Raw genomic sequence first — 15,331 nt, 5'->3', positions numbered from 1 at the left:
ACACTGTTCCCAGTAAAGTCCTGTTCCCCTTCCCCAATAAAAAAAATCTCAAAAAAAAACTTTTAAAAAGTCTCCGTTTCCTGACACCAGGCCCTCCACAGCTTTGCTCCTTCCCCCTCCCCACCCCCACCCCCACTTCACCCATCGGGACTCAGTGGTCACTCACCCAGGCCCATTGGACCCAGCGCCTCCTGCTCTGGAGCTGTCCCAGGACAGATAGACCCTCCCTACAGTCACACACAAACTCTCTCTCCCCCCCACCTTCCCCGCTCCCCCTCACAGGGTGGGTTTGTCAGAAAGCAGGCTAAAGGACCACCTTCCCTCCCCAGCAGCACTCAGGTAAGGACACGAGATTGGGGGACAGGTATGCTTTATTAGTCAGTTCCCACATCTGACTGTCTCAAAGCAGAATCAGACCACCCACCTGTACTCATTTCTACAAAGAACAGGTTAATGGTGCTTCTAATAATGACCCAGCCCCACAGCCTTCCCAAGACCGCCCTGGAGCCTGAGACAGCACAACTGCTGCTACCGTGATTCCCCCAAAAATCAGCCCTAGCATGATTTTCAGGATGACATCCTCTGAACATAAGCCCTAATGCGTCTCTTTTGGAGCAAAAATTAATTTAAGACCGGGTCTTATTTTCGGGGAAACAGTATTCTGAGGCCTGGTCATTCTGGCCCCCACCCACTCCTCTTGACCCCTCACCTGGTGGGGGGCTGAAAAGAGCAGACACTGTCAAGATGGAGTCTCACCTGGTCTTCTGCTGAGCACTAGGCCCCACAGGAACAGAACAGGGAGCCCTGAAGTGGTAACTTAGCCCTTCCCACGGCCCTGCCTTCAGGAGGCCACATCCTCTCGGATGAAGAAAATAAGGCACGGTTGTGAAAGGGGAGCAAAGCCAAGAAACTGGGCCGAAGATGGGTGTCCTCAGATGCAGGTCACAGGCCCCTCACCTGTCCTTTCTCTGAGACTTGCCCCTAGGCATTTTGGTCTGGGGTGGGTAGAGGTGAAGGCGGTAGGAGAGCCACTTCCAACCAGCCCACACCAGAAGGGCTGGGGCTGGGGGCCCCGCGCGAGAGGAAGCCTGGCCCCGGCCCGTGCGCCCCACGGTCTCTGGGTGTCAGAGTGATGGCCACGTGGCTCCCACTCCCTTTCCCAAGGTCCTCAGGCCCGCCCGGCTCCGGGAGGTGTGGTGCTCAGACGACGGCGGGGCTCAGCTCCGGTAGCTCTTGAGCAGGTGCCCGGCGATGACCAGCCTCTGGATCTCACTGGTGCCTTCATAAATCTCGGTGATGCGGGCGTCACGGTAGTGCCGCTCAGCCGGCATCTCTGTCACGTAGCCCATGCCACCCAGGATCTGAATGGCCTGAGGTGGAAAGCAGGGGCTCAGGAGGGAGGAGACCCCTCCCCCCACTGTGGGGAAAGACGGGGGCAGGGTCAGCCTCACAAAAGGACCAGCTGGGGGAGGGGCAGCTGGCACACACGGGCTACACAACCCCTGGGCCCAGAAAGCACATCCGATCCGGGAGGGAAACTCACCTGGTGGCTGATGGCAGTTGCGGCCTCTGATGCAGCCAGCTTGGCCATCGCTGCCTCCTAACCATGGGGAGGGGAGGCGTGTCAGAAACTTTACTTTGCGGGGAGCCCCTAGCACATGGCCCCTCAGCAGGGAAGGGCCTGATGAGGCTTCCCTTGGAGCAACAGGCCCACAGGCCTAAAGAACTGGGACCCCACTCGGACTTCTCCCTCAGTCCCTCCGCCCAGCAAAGGGCCAACTCCTGGGGAGACCCCTTCCCCACAGGCACCTTGGTGAAAGGCTTCTTATTATCCTTCAACATGGCAGCGCGCCACGTCAGCAGCCGGGCGCTCTCCAGGGCCACCGCCATGTCCGCCAACTTGAACTGCAACAACCAGGCCAGCCCGCCAGTCACCAGACAGTCACCAGACACTGCCCCTCCCCTCCAAGCACAGGAGGGAAGAGAAGGGGCCGTGGAGCAGGTGAAAGCTTGCCCCCCTCCAGCATCCAGGCTGGGCTCCAGAAGTCTCCACCTCCTTACCTGGATGGCCTGGAGCTTGGTGAGGGGCCCCCCAAAGGCCCTGCGACTCTCGGCATAGTTCACAGCACAGTCGAGGGCAGCCTGGGCGATGCCCAGAGCCTGGGCGGCAATGCCAATACGGCCCATGTCCAGGGTTTGCTGTGGGGACACCCCTGTCAGCGGCTGGCCCGCTGGGGCCCAGCGTCCCCAACCCCACTGCCGGGCTCACCATGGCTATCCTGAAGCCCATCCCTGGCTCCCCCAGCAGATTGTCCTTGGGGATGCGACAGTCCTCAAAGATGAGGTTGCCCGTGGATGAGGCCCGGATGCCCAGCTTGTCTTCCTTCTTCCCCAACGAGAGCCCGGGTGTCGGCATGGGAACCAGGAAGGCACTGATGCCCTGAAAGGCAGACAAACCCAGTCAGTGACTTTCCCAGAGGCTGCCCTCAGCCACGCCCCTTACACAAACCACACCACACACAAACCAGTCCCTTCCCTACACTCCCCTCAGGACCTCGGGCAGTGACACCCTCTGTTGGCTCCTCAGGCCAGGGAGGAAAAAGGACAGTCCCAACGTGCCCCAAAGCAGAAACAGATCCATCGGGCCAAGGAGATTCGGATCTAGAAACGACGAAATGACTGTAGGCCAGAGGTCTCACTGGCCCTCCCTCTGGGGTCCCCACCTTGTTTTGCAAGGATCTGTCGGTGCTGGCAAAGACCACGGTGGCTGAGGCCTCCCAGCAATTGGTGATCCAGGCTTTGGTGCCATTCAGGACCCATGAGTCACCCTCTGCCCGGGCAGTGGTGGAGGCGGCTCCCGCGTCGCTGCCATTCCCTGTTCCATACACAGACTCAGAATTCACCTCCACCACCACCCCACCACCCCAAAATACTGCTGCCAACTCAGCAGGGAGCCCAGCCTCATCCCCCAGCTGGTGAGCATGACCAGGCTCCAAAGAGTCAGGGGCTGGGCCCTGAGAGAAAGCTCCAAGGTCACGCCGGCTCCCAAAGCTTTCAGAGCAAAGCAGGGTGTGCAGCAGCTGGGCAGCTTCAGGCCAAAGGGACCTCAGTGCTAAGCATCCCTCCCAGCGCAGCTGAAGTGACCATGGGCTCCTCGGCAAATCCCAGGCAGTCAGAACCCAACCACCAGCGGCTCACACTGAAAGCCCGGAGCGATGAACAAGTGACCCAAGTCAGCAGAGGCCCCAGCTCCTGCCTGTTCCCGGGACAGCCCAGCTTGTCTGAGCCTGTCACCCTGATTCTGAGGTGGGGGGACGGGGAGACCGCTGACCCACTGTGGTACCTGGTTCACTGAGGGCAAAGCAGCCAATTTTGTCACCCTTGGTAAAAGGCGTGATCCACTGCTGCTTCTGCTCCTTGGAGCCAAACTTCAGGATGGGCCCCAAGTAGAGGGACTGGGGACAAAGGGGAGTCGTCAGAGACCTTCAAGCCCAGGCGCACCTGCCCCCCTTGGGGTGGACCCCACCCCAAGGCCTGTTCTCTCCAGAGCCCCACGTGCAGGGCCAAGTCCAGAGGAGGTCAGGGGCTGGGAGCCAAGGCCTGGCTATGCCCCAGATGTGGGGCCACATGGCTGAGTGCCGGCCCACCCACAGGAGTCCCAGGGTCCTGGGGGGAGAACTTACGTTGTTGACACTCATGATGACTCCGGTGGAGGCACAGCCCCGGCTGATCTCCTCCATAGCGATGGCATAGGCCAGGTAATCGAGGCCAGCACCGTTCAACTCCTCGGGCACGTCCATGGCCAGAAGCCCAAGCTCACCCATCTTCTTCACCTGCCCAGGGAAGGATGTCACAACCACAGCTGGGAGCCAGCGCCCAGCCTCCCCTGCCCCTAAACCTCCTGATCTTGAACCCGTGTCCACAAAATCTCAGTTCCTGTGGCCCCACCTCCCACACCCTGATCCCTGAGTCCAGACACTGAACACCCAGCCTCAGCTGACATGTGCGCGACAACACCATTCATTCAAGCCGTCCTGCCCCCACACTCGACACTGGCTCACCTCCGTCCACAGCCACAACCAGTAAGCAGGTAGAAGGCACAGGAAGCCTTCTGGGGCCTTGAGCTAAGAAGCATAGTGCCAAACTGACCTTCTTTCAGGCCCGTAAGCACACCACACACATCCCCCCCCCACCACAGGGCCTTTGCACATGCCATTTCCTGTCAGCAATCTACTATTTCCTACTTCCCTTCGGATCTCAGCTCAAGCATCGCTTCCAGGGGCTGCCACCTCTGCCCTTCACTAAGTCAAACCTTGTGATCACACACTCTTGCAGCACCTGTGCTTCTCCTCTGCAGTGCTTATGCAGCGGGACTGTCACACCGATTACTGTGCTTGTTTTGATTGAGGGCTTTCTCCCTGACCACAAGGGCAAAGGCTCAGTGCTAAATCCCCAGCGCCAGGAAGTGAATGAATGAATGGTAAGGGCTTGGGATTTTTGATTTGGAATAACCGTTAATAGTAATGGTGAATTACCAAGTGCCTACGATATGCTAAACTCTGCATGAGTGCTTTGTGTGTGCTCTTTCGTTTGTGTCTCCCTATGAGAACGACGCTAGGAGTAAACATGACGCCACAGGTGGGGAAACCGGAGCTCAGAGCTTATCAGTAGTGTCGCTTATCAGAAGTCAGGCACTGACTTCTGGGTTTTAACCAGCTCTGCTTACAGCCCAGCTCTGCCCTTCTGAACTAGGACCAATTCCTTAGCCTCTGTAAGTCTGCTTTCCACCTGAGAAATATGGCCCACAACAGAACCGACCTAGCTTCAAGGAGAAACAACTAAAACAACTGCCTCTAGGGAGCAGGACCGAGGGGAGAGGGGGCCGTTGGTTTTCATTAGCCCTTTTGAATCATTTGATTCCAGCAGACATGTTCTTATACTCTTTTGACTTAAAAGAGCCAGCTAATAAGAATGTTTCCAGTATTTTCTCTAATTAATATTACTTCTGTGATTTAAAAAGTCTTATACCCTTTCCCTTAATAGTACCTACCTCACAGAATGAAGGACTGAGACAATACAGATAAAATGCTGAGCCCACTGCCTGCACAGCATTTATTATGATTAAGTGCTTCTCTGAACAGTAACGTATGGGAGGAAAGGTGGTGCCTACGGACCTGCAGCACTTCCGTTACGAGTTGTGTGCCCCTCTAGGAAACTGCTTATGAGATTCTGCCTTGAAATGTTCCCATGGGAAACTGTCTTGTAAGACTCTACACTTGGGGTCCGGGCCTTACTCACCTCAGGGTCTCCCGTGCATAACACAAATGGGGACAGAGTGTTCGTGGAGTGGCACTGACCTACTGACCCCGAAAGTGCTGATCAAGCTCCACAGCCCCAAGGCCGACACTGGGCCGCAGTTCGGAGCGGAAGGAGATAGCCAGCATGTGGGAGGCAGGATGACAGCCCCCCAAAGATGTCTGCATCCTAATCCCCGGGACCTGTGAATATGTCTCCTCAAGTGGCAAAAGGGACTTTGCAAATGACAGTAAGGACCTGACGTGCGGGGATTACCCTGGATTATCCGGGGGCCCAATGTCATCACAGGGGTCCTTATGAGGGAAGACAGCAGAGTCAGAGAAGAAGATATGACGATGGAAGCAAAGGTGACAGGGACACGAACACTGGCCGGAAGGGGGTTCACGAGCCAAGGAACGCTGGCAGCCTCTGGAAGCCGGAAATGGATTCCTCCCAGCACCTGCAGGAGGAACGCAGCCCTGCCAACACCGGGATTCTAGCTCAGCAAGACCCACTATGGATTTCTGACCTCCAGAAACGATCAGATAACAAACCTGTACTGTTTGAAGTACAGGTTCACAAATACAGCACTACACGGGACTCAGGACTGCCAGCGATGTGTCATTTTGAGAACCGCTAAGAAGACAAACATTTTGTAGTCACTACACACCTGGAAGAAGTGGAGGTGACGCTGCTCAGAAATGCTGCATCACCTCAGCAGGCAGGAGTCGACTAGGGGTGGGGAGTGTATGCAGAGCTCTGCATGGGATCTGGGGACTCACAGAGCCCTGTGCCAGCACGAGCGTGGCCTCACGACAGAACCCCTTTCGAAGCGACGCTTAGGGCACCTAACACACCTGTTTCAGGGTGAAAACAGTGTTTTAATAGAGAATGCTGGGGATGGTTACGAGCCTGGGCCATATTCCCCCAGGTGCTAGAAATACACAGGTCTCCCAAGATTCACGCTCAGGCCCAGACAGGACCTCGCTGGAAGCCCTTCTCTGTCCTACCAAAAAACCTCCAATCATCTCCCCCTACAAACGCCACCAGACTTCCCTGGACAAAGACACGCTCCTCTTCATCCTATCGCTCTTCAATAACCAACCCTGGTATAAATGATTCGTTGATCACCCCATGACTCCACCTCATCCCAAGAAACAAAAAGAAAACCAAAATTCCCAGGGAGAGCGTGGGCAGAACAAGGATAAGCCATCTTCCTTTTGTAGGTGCGGGAACTCACGTGGAGATGCGCTACCGCCAGGAACCCACTCCCCCCACCCCCCCACCCCCGCCCACTCCTACCCCTCATCCCCCGAGTCAGGCCAAGTTGAGGCCACAGGAAGGCCAAAGTCTCGGCACTCTCCTCTCCAGAGGGGGACACCATTTGCCTCTGGCTCTCGATAGTTTTCTCTGTGCTACAATAAAAAGTTGTACTTCACCATTACGGCACCCATGTGACTTCACTAGCATGCACCATTCCCCCTTCCCCTCCTTCTTTTTTCCTCGCCATCAGTTTTCTTTCAAAACATCTACCTCCATCAGTGACAGGAACAGCATTACCACTCACGATCACTCTGGAGTTGAGCCAGCAAATTTCAATTAGATGGGGTGCCGCCCTCAAATACAGGGGCTGGTCTGCTTGAGCACCAACTCGTCCCTCGCATCACTGGGCCTACCGTGTTTTCCCGAAAATAAGCCCCAGTTAAGATCGTCAGCCAGACGGATGCATTTAGTACGTTATGACGAAGTTTCAGAAGAAGATGACATGACTGTATTTGAATAAATGTAGATTGTTGTACATGAAAAAATAAGACATCCCCTGAAAATAAGCCCTAATGCGTCTTTTGTAACAAAAATTAATATAAGACCTGGTCTTATTTTCAGGGAAATACAGTATAAGACCTGATCCTATTTTCAGGGAAACACGGTATATACAATCAAGGCCTCTCCCAGTTCACCAGTGATGACTGGGGCTGTTTCTCTCAACCTTTTTCATTCTGAAATAGATCTCCGTATTTCTAGCAATATGGCACGGCCAGCCACAGGAACATTCTAGAAAAAAACTGGAGACAGAAGCAGTAATAGAGGCAAAGTATACTCTCTGAAGTGTATCCTGCAGCATGGGAAGAACAAGAGTGGCAGTGGAGAGCAGAGGAGAACCAAAAAGGAGAAACCAAAAACAAAATGAAAAGCAGTGGGAAAAAAAGAACACATGTCCAGATGAATACATCATTTCTGATCTAAGCACGTTGATGGTAACTGGCTAGTAACAATATCCAGGCTCCCTAATATTTTAGCAGAAAAGCCTGACCTTGAGAGCTAGCTCCAGGGGCACCTCTTAGAACTACCCACACTGGTCACTCTCGGTCCCCTGTGTCTGTGACGTAAGAACCCAGCCTTGCATCTTAAAAAGAGGCAAATCACTGACTAGGCCAAGGCTAGGAATCTCCCCCCTCCCAAGAGAAAATGTGAGAAAGGGCCGGACCCCTTTCCTCCCTATGACGAACAGAACAAGCCCTCAGCACCGCTGCCTTCATATTTGGGAAATGTTTAGAGGGTCCTTCATATAAAAACAATGCTTCAAGTCACTTCTAAAGCTCAGGTGTAAAACAAAAATCAAATCAGGAGCATTTTCTCAAATCCTTTGAGATTTTGCTTCCCAGCAATTGTTAGTCAGTTTGGCTCAAATAAACTCATAAAAATTCAAAAAAATCAAAATAAATCTAGCCCGAGTATGCCTATGCTCGCTAGAGTCAAACTAAGCCCTGTAACGAAGACCTTTCCTACCTTGTTGAAGATCCGCAGCTTAGCCAGGGAAAGACACCCCGCTAACCACCTCCTCCAGTCGGCACTTTGCGCTGGAGTGTGTGCTACGTGCTGGGATGGTAAGGACATTTGGGATGACTTGACGGGCGGATCATCTGGTTCAATGCAATCAAATCCAGCAAACGTTTGTTAAATGTCAAGCACTTCTGGAGTGCCAGGTGACAGGCTGGACAGGGAGATGCGAGTGTGAACAAGCCCTCGTCCGTGCCTCCAGGAACTGACCGTCTGAAGTAACTGTGCTCTAAGACAGACACGACACTGCAAGAAGCACTGCTGGAGAATTACGGACTGTGGCTGGAATTGCTCCTGGAACACAGGGAGATGAGCTCCGGTCGGGAGAAACAAAAGGAAGTGGCATTCAGGAGACATTTCCAGGGTGGAATTAACAAGAGTCAGAGAGTATGAAGAAGAAAAATGGGGTAGGCTTCTAGACGTTTTTAGGTGGCTAACTAGATCAGTGTTAGTTACCACCATCTCTGAGGTAGGGCAAGGGGAAGACGAGCAGGTTTTGCACCTGATATATTCAAGTTACGCAAAAAATATTCTCTAAGTGAAGAAGAAACTGGGTTCTGTTTTATACATATAAATATACACGTATTCCAGGCTGGGGAGTCCAAAATTGGTTGGAAACACCATGCTATTTCCTATTTTCCTTTATAGCAAAATAGCATCAAAAATTCATAATCGTTTCTTTCATTTTTTAGTTCGGCCCCAGGAAGACTAAAGTTCAATTTAGGTTGTGAAACCACCCAAGTAAACAGCAAGTGGCACGGGGTTTACAATTAGGGCCACCTAATTCTTTGCCCGCCCTCCTCTCAATCTTCTCCCCTTGATCCTTCCCCCATAAACCCACTTTTTTGGGGGGAAATTCTTCTGGAAAAAATGTTAGAAATCACTAATTAAGCACCTACTAGAAGCCAGGGAGTGGCTCAGAGGTCGCTCTCTGGCTCCTCCAATTCCAGCTGTGTGACTGTTGAACAAGAAACTTAACCTCTTTGCTGGTTCAATTCCTGCATGAGCTGGTGGACTGCACCCCCTGCAACTAAAGATTAAAAATGGTAACTGGACTTGGAGCTGAGCTGCACCCTCTACAACTAAATTGAAGGAGAACGATTTGGAGCTGATGGGCCCTGGAGAAACACACTGTTCCCCAGTAAAATTTATTAAAAAAAAGAAAAAAAAAAAGAAACAACCTCTGGGTTCATTTTCCCTATCTGAAAACTGGGTAATTTGGGTAATTATCTCAGAGTATTGTGTTGAATACTCTTTACTGTATTAAGTGCCTGGAATATAGTAACCCTCAAATGTCAGCTATTCCTGTTTTTATTATACTATTATTATTTAAAAATATTCACGGTGTTATTTTGAATTTTGCAACCTGCCATATTATGTGTGTCTAGTTCTTTGATCCTTCTGCGTGCTTAAGCCCTGGATTGTCTTTGGTAACTGGGAACTTAGCACCAACAGGCTTCAATCCTTGGCAAAGGGAAACAAACACTGAGTAACCTCTGTATCACATCAACCACCAGAGCCCAGTTCCTGTGGGATAGTGACAAGATCAGAGCCTGCATCTACAAAAAGGGAGTTAATAACAGCAAGACTCCTGATAATCTAATGAGGTTACCGAAGTGAAAACACCTTGTCCAAGATAAAATAAAATACAGATGTGCTATCAATGCTCTGAACAGTCGTGTATCAGAAAACCCTGACTGAGCAGCCCGACCTTGCCAGAAGGAAAAAAGGCTGATGTCCATGACCTTTTCCTTCCACACTCATTTCTGCCAATATTTAGGTGGATTAACTTGCAAATTCCCCATCCCCATGAAGCAAGTAGGAGATTATAAAACCAGAAAACTAGTTAAGAGTAGGCTGGTAGAAAGTCTGCTTCTGCAAGGTCAGAGGCATCACACTCCCTGACTCCAAACCATACTACGGAGCTATAGTAATCAAAACAGTATGGTATTAGTGGAAAAACAGACACACAGACCAATGGAACAGAACTGAAAGCACAGAAATAAATCTACACGTATATGGGCAACTAATTTTCGACAAAGGAGCCAAAAACATACAATGGAGAAAAAAAGGCCTCTTCAACAAATGATGTTGGGAAAACTGAAAAGCCACGTGCAAAAGAATGAAACTAGACTGCTGACACCATACACAAAATTAACTCAAAATGGATGAAAGACTTGAATATAAGACCTGAACCAATAAAATACATAGAAGACGACATAGGCACTAAACATACTGAACTTGGTTTTAGAGGGGTTTTTGAGAACTTGACCCCAAAGGCAAAGGAAGTAAAAGCAAAAATAAATGAAGGAGACTACATCAAACTGAAAAGCTTCTGCACAGCAAGAGACCATCAACAAAGCCAACCAAACGAGATATTTGCAAATGATACCTCTGATAAGGGGCCAGTATCCAATATAAAGAACTTATACAGCTCAACAAGGAAAAAACAAATAATCCAATTAAAAATGGGCAGAGGACCTGAACAGACACTTTTCCAAGGATGACAGAGAGATAACCAACAGATATACGAAAAGACGCTCACCGTCACTAGTTATAACAGAAACGCGAATCTAAACCTCGAGATACCAGCTCACACCTGTTAAGAGTAGGTAGTATCAATAAGACAAGAAATACGTGTTGGAGAAGATGTGGAGATGAGGGAACCCTTGCACACTGCTGGTGAGAATGTTAACTGGTGCAGCCACTGTGGAAAACAGTATGGAGGTTCCTCAAAAAATTAAGAACAGAGCTACCACCAGACCCAGCAATCCCTCTTCTGTGTATCTACCCGAAAAATTTGAAAATAATTATTTGTAAAGATGTATGTACCTCTATGTTCACTGCAGCATTATTCACGGTGGCCAATACATGGAAACAACCCCAGTGTCCTTCGATAGATGACTGGATAAAGAAGAGGTGATATATATACAATGGAATAGTACTCGGCCATAAGATGAAATAGTGCCATTTGCGACAACGTAGATCTTGAGAGTATCATGCTAAGCAAACTAAGTCAGATGGAAAAGGACACGAACCATATGATTCCACTCATATGTGGGATAAAACAAGAAGGCAACAAATGAACAAACAAAACAAACTCATAGATGTAGACAACAGAGTAGCGGTTACCAGAGGAGAAGGGGTGCAGGGCGACGACAAGAGAGTAAAGGGGGTCAAATACATGGTGACGAAAGAAAACTAGACTTTGGGTGGTGAGTACACAATGGAATATACAGATTTTGTAATATAAAGTTGTACACCTGAAATGTGTATTTTATTAACCAATGTTACCCCAATAAGTTTAATTTTGAAAAAAAGTCTACTCCTACTGCCAGCTTTCTTGTTTAGAACAAATCTCTGTCTGTAATATTAATAATAATTTGAGAAAATACAGGAATCGTACAGGACAAATAAGTAGTTTGTCGTATGGCAGGAAAAGCCCCAACACACAGCTATGTCTGGGACAAATGCTCTGGAGGCAGCACCTCTAAATTATTCCTGCTTTTCAATGGCCTATTTGCTTAATTTTGAGTTTTTTCACACTGATGGCACTGAATGACAAGGGCAGTGCTACAGGAGGTTACCTAGAGCAGTGTGGGGGTGGGCGGGACGGGGGACTTCCCTGCCTGCCAAATGGGCTGCTGGGATAACCACGTGGATAGTGGATGGAGAAGGGTTTTGAAGCCGCCAGACTTTCAGCGTGAATTCTAGCTCCACAGGCCACTAAACCTGGGAAAATCACGTAACCTCTCTGTGCCTCAATTTTCTCAACGCTAATGAAAATATCAATAGTATTACTAGCTCCCAGGCACCATGAATTCGACATACATTACTTCACTTGCAAGCATTCCAAAATGGAGATGACATTTGCAGGTGGGAGTGTCCTTAAGATTAAATGAAATGACACATGTCCAATGCTTAACACCTAAAATGGCTTTCTGGGCCCAACTAGTTTTGGTGCCCAGAAAGCCATTTGCCTGCTCCGTTTTGAGCTCCTTAGGTATTCCCACAGTCCAGGCACAGAACCCAACACACTGTGAACACACAACACTTACTAAGCTGGAAAAGTGGCCCCAGAGCCTAGAAGACATGTGAATGGTGACCACATTCAAATTCCTCAGACTGAAAAACAGGTACAAAGAGGCCGGAAAGGTTCACTCTGTCACCAGTTACTTATTTAGCAAATATTTATTGACTATTTACACCATTTGCCAGACGTCTTGCCAGGCCAGGGGATCCGGCAGGAACTTGTCATTACACGTGTTCTGATACAAATCGAAGAACACGATGGCACAGCAGACAGACATGGGTTCACGCCCTAACTCAGCAGTTCACTGACTCCATGATCTTGGGCACATTATTCAACCCTCACCAATTTGAGTTTCATCAATTCTACAACAGGGTATATAACAACAGTACCTTCACGTCACAGGGCTGTTAAGAGGAACAGATAAGCTGATACTTCTCAAGCGCTGAGAACAGTGCTTAGCACGAGGAAAGCATGCTGACTACTATCAGCGCTGACTACTATAACGTCATTAGCATAATGCCTGGCACACAGTAAGCATGCCAACCACCCACCATCACTACTGTCATTCCAAAAGTTACATCCTGGCTATAGGCCTTGTGCTGGCCAAGGGACACCTCCAAAGCATTTTCTGGGTGCCAGGACCTGCCTTAGGGTTTTCTGACTGGAATCTCAGTGCGTCTCTGGCTGTCACTGTCACCACTCAACCAGGAGCCGAGGGCTGATCACCGTCATGGGCTTCCGAGGTTGGTACTCTCACCTGAGGCCCTGGGAAGCGGTGCTCCTTGTCCACCTGGGCCGCGATGGGAACCAGCTCCTTCTCGGCAAAGTCCCGGCATGTCTGACGCAGCATCTGGTGTGTCTCGGGCAGCTCCACCGACTGGTAGATAGTATGTAACTGACGACACAGAGCTGCCAGCAAGAAGAGCGGGAGTTAGGGGAAGGGGAACGCAAGAGGTCTTGCGTAATTAGTAATAAAATAATAACGGTGGTGATCCACTCACTCAGTGGTTCTCTACGGGGGATGATTTTGCCCGGCAAGGGACATTTGGCAATAGCCATAGACATTTTTGGTCGTCACAACTGAAGGGGGGGAATGCTATTGGTATGGAGTGGGTAGAGACCAGGGATGCTGCTAAACATCCCCAAAGCACGGGACAGACCCCACAACAAAAGGATTACGGGCCCAAAATGTCAACGGTGCTGTTGTTGAGAACCCTCCCCCTAAATGCTTACTATGCTTGCTTCAATCACAACTGTGATCTCAGGCAAGGATCTTAACTTCACTCGGCCTCAGCTAAATACAAAATGTGGAGGACACAACAGAATTAAGTGTCTGGGGGTGGGAGGACTAGACAGCTACTAACTATAGCACTTCGCATGTGGCCTGGCAGAGACTGCTCTCCATGAAGTTCCCTTTATTGTTATTCAGAGTGAGTGGGTCTCACCAGGCAAAGGAAGCCCGGGCCATCGGTGTCACTGCTGCTCCAGCTGGAGAGAAATAAGATGGGATAAGAGCTAACATTTACTAAGCACCTGTTACAGGCCAGGCACTGCGCTAAGCGTTTTACACTCCCTGTGATTTCATCCTTATGACTCTATTGGAATAGTAATACATTATTGAGGCCATTTTACACAGGGGCCAACTGAGGCTGGCAGGAGGCGAGTGTCTTGCCCAGCCAAGGTCACAGACGGAGTGTGAGTTCAATTTCAGGCCTGGCTCCGGAGGAAGGGCGCACCCTGAATCTCCGCTGGGGGTGAAATGAGGGGAGGGTGATGTGTATGCAGCCCTGTGAACTGGGCTGGGGGTCGGGGGGTCAGAGCAGGAGTCGGAGGAGTTAGTGCAGGTCGGGCCGCGCAGGCGCGAGGAGCGACCCAACTAGGGCAAAGGTCGCTCGCGCTCGCCGAAGGGGCGCCGCCCGCCTGCGGCGGAGGAGACCCAGCCGCGGGGACTCCCGCCTGCGCGGCCAGCCCCGGATGCGGAACCGGAGCGCACTCACCTCCACGGATGGGGCCGCAGGCCCGAGCGAGGAGCGCGGCGGCGGCCATGAAGGACACTGGCGGGATTCTCCTCAGCTCCCACTCGAGCTAGCGTTCGAGTTAGACAGGGCACTCTGCGTGGGTGACAGGCAGGCCCCGCCCCTCACGCCTCGGGGGCGGGGCCGTCGCGCGCTCACCCTGGGGGCGGGGCCTGCCGCGGCTCCTCCCACACCCCCGCCTCACTCCTTGGAGATAAAACCAAACAAAGTCTTCCTGGTTCGCGGTCTCCGAAGTCGGTCCCCATCCGTTCCTAAAACTCTTGGATGGTGGGCTCCTCTCTCCTAAAATACAATTTCGTAGCTTAAAAAGCTCTATATGACTTTCCCCCACCTCATGCCCACCATTCCTTTACTGTCTTCACTCTAGCCACACAAGGCAGCTTTTCTCTAACACCCCTAGCTTGTTCCAGCCTCTAGGATTTTGCAATCACTGTTCCCTCAGCTAGAATGCTCCTCTTCATTCAGATTTCACTGAGGCCTACCCTGACCCCAGAAGGCCAGTGCTTCTCCACCTACTCTGCATCCCATGGTTTATTTACTTGTGGCACTTAGCATCTGAAATCTTATGGAGAACCCCACTAGGTAGTCTGTAAATTCCTCGAGGGGGAAACGGTCTTGTCTTGCTCTGTGCTTAATATTTAGGCCTAGGGAATTTGGTTGCTGGGAGGGAGATTTCTTTCCCCCAGAGGTTTGTGAAGGTGGGGGGAGTGCTGCTACTTCCCTGTGCCACTGTAGTCCTAGCTGTCTCACCCCCAATTGTGGGGCAGAGCCGCGTGGAAGCAGGGGGCACTGCCCTCTAATGCCATGCATTTGGTCTTTAGCATCCTCCTCAGGACGCTTTCACCCTGCTCAAGAAGCTATGGTGATTTCACTTACCTGGCAAGTCTTCCCTCAGCACAGGGGCAAGTCAGACTTCCACACCCTGCAGGCACCCACACATCCCTCCAGCTGCCTTTCCCCACCAATAATTCGGCCAGGTATCTGTCCTCAGCACTGACCCACGCGCCAAAAATTGTCTTCTGTCATGCCCTTGCTCTCCTTCCTGGAGATCAATCAAAACATGCAGCGAGGTCTTTAATATGTTACCTTTTCTTTAAAAGAAATGCTTCAATTTAAAAGAGCCTCTACT

The 15,331-nt window shown here is 50.9% G+C and overlaps 1 protein-coding gene across 1 annotated transcript; it reads right to left on the bottom strand.

Moving 5' to 3' along the window:
* Positions 1-340: 340 nt before the first annotated feature.
* Positions 341-14,306, bottom strand: ACADS (acyl-CoA dehydrogenase short chain). The gene is made up of 10 exons (XM_033098449.1): positions 14,164-14,306; positions 12,924-13,075; positions 3,684-3,833; positions 3,344-3,455; positions 2,724-2,875; positions 2,270-2,440; positions 2,062-2,199; positions 1,810-1,905; positions 1,544-1,600; positions 341-1,370 (listed from the first exon to the last, which is right to left on the bottom strand). The coding sequence occupies exons 1-10, from the start codon at positions 14,210-14,212 to the stop codon at positions 1,218-1,220; spliced, it is 1,230 nt and encodes a 409-aa protein (XP_032954340.1). The 5' UTR covers positions 14,213-14,306; the 3' UTR covers positions 341-1,217.
* Between the last annotated feature and the right edge of the window lie 1,025 nt (positions 14,307-15,331).

Source organism: Rhinolophus ferrumequinum, chromosome 25, assembly GCF_004115265.2.
Source record: "Rhinolophus ferrumequinum isolate MPI-CBG mRhiFer1 chromosome 25, mRhiFer1_v1.p, whole genome shotgun sequence".
NCBI classification, from domain to species: domain Eukaryota; kingdom Metazoa; phylum Chordata; class Mammalia; order Chiroptera; family Rhinolophidae; genus Rhinolophus; species Rhinolophus ferrumequinum.
Note: the sequence above shows the minus strand (reverse complement) of the source record. Positions and strands in the feature narration are given on the sequence as shown.

Excerpts from the sequence above, each read along its gene's own strand:
- ACADS (XM_033098449.1), bottom strand. The coding sequence starts at position 14,212 with ATGGCCGCCGCCGCGCTCCTCGCTCGGGCCTGCGGCCCCATCCGTGGA. Across the intron at positions 13,076-14,163 it reads CTGCGGCCCCATCCGTGGAG|CTCTGTGTCGTCAGTTACAT; the intron begins GTGAGTGCGCTC and ends TCTTGCTGGCAG. Across the intron at positions 3,456-3,683 it reads TCATCATGAGTGTCAACAAC|TCCCTCTACTTGGGGCCCAT; the intron begins GTAAGTTCTCCC and ends CTTTGTCCCCAG.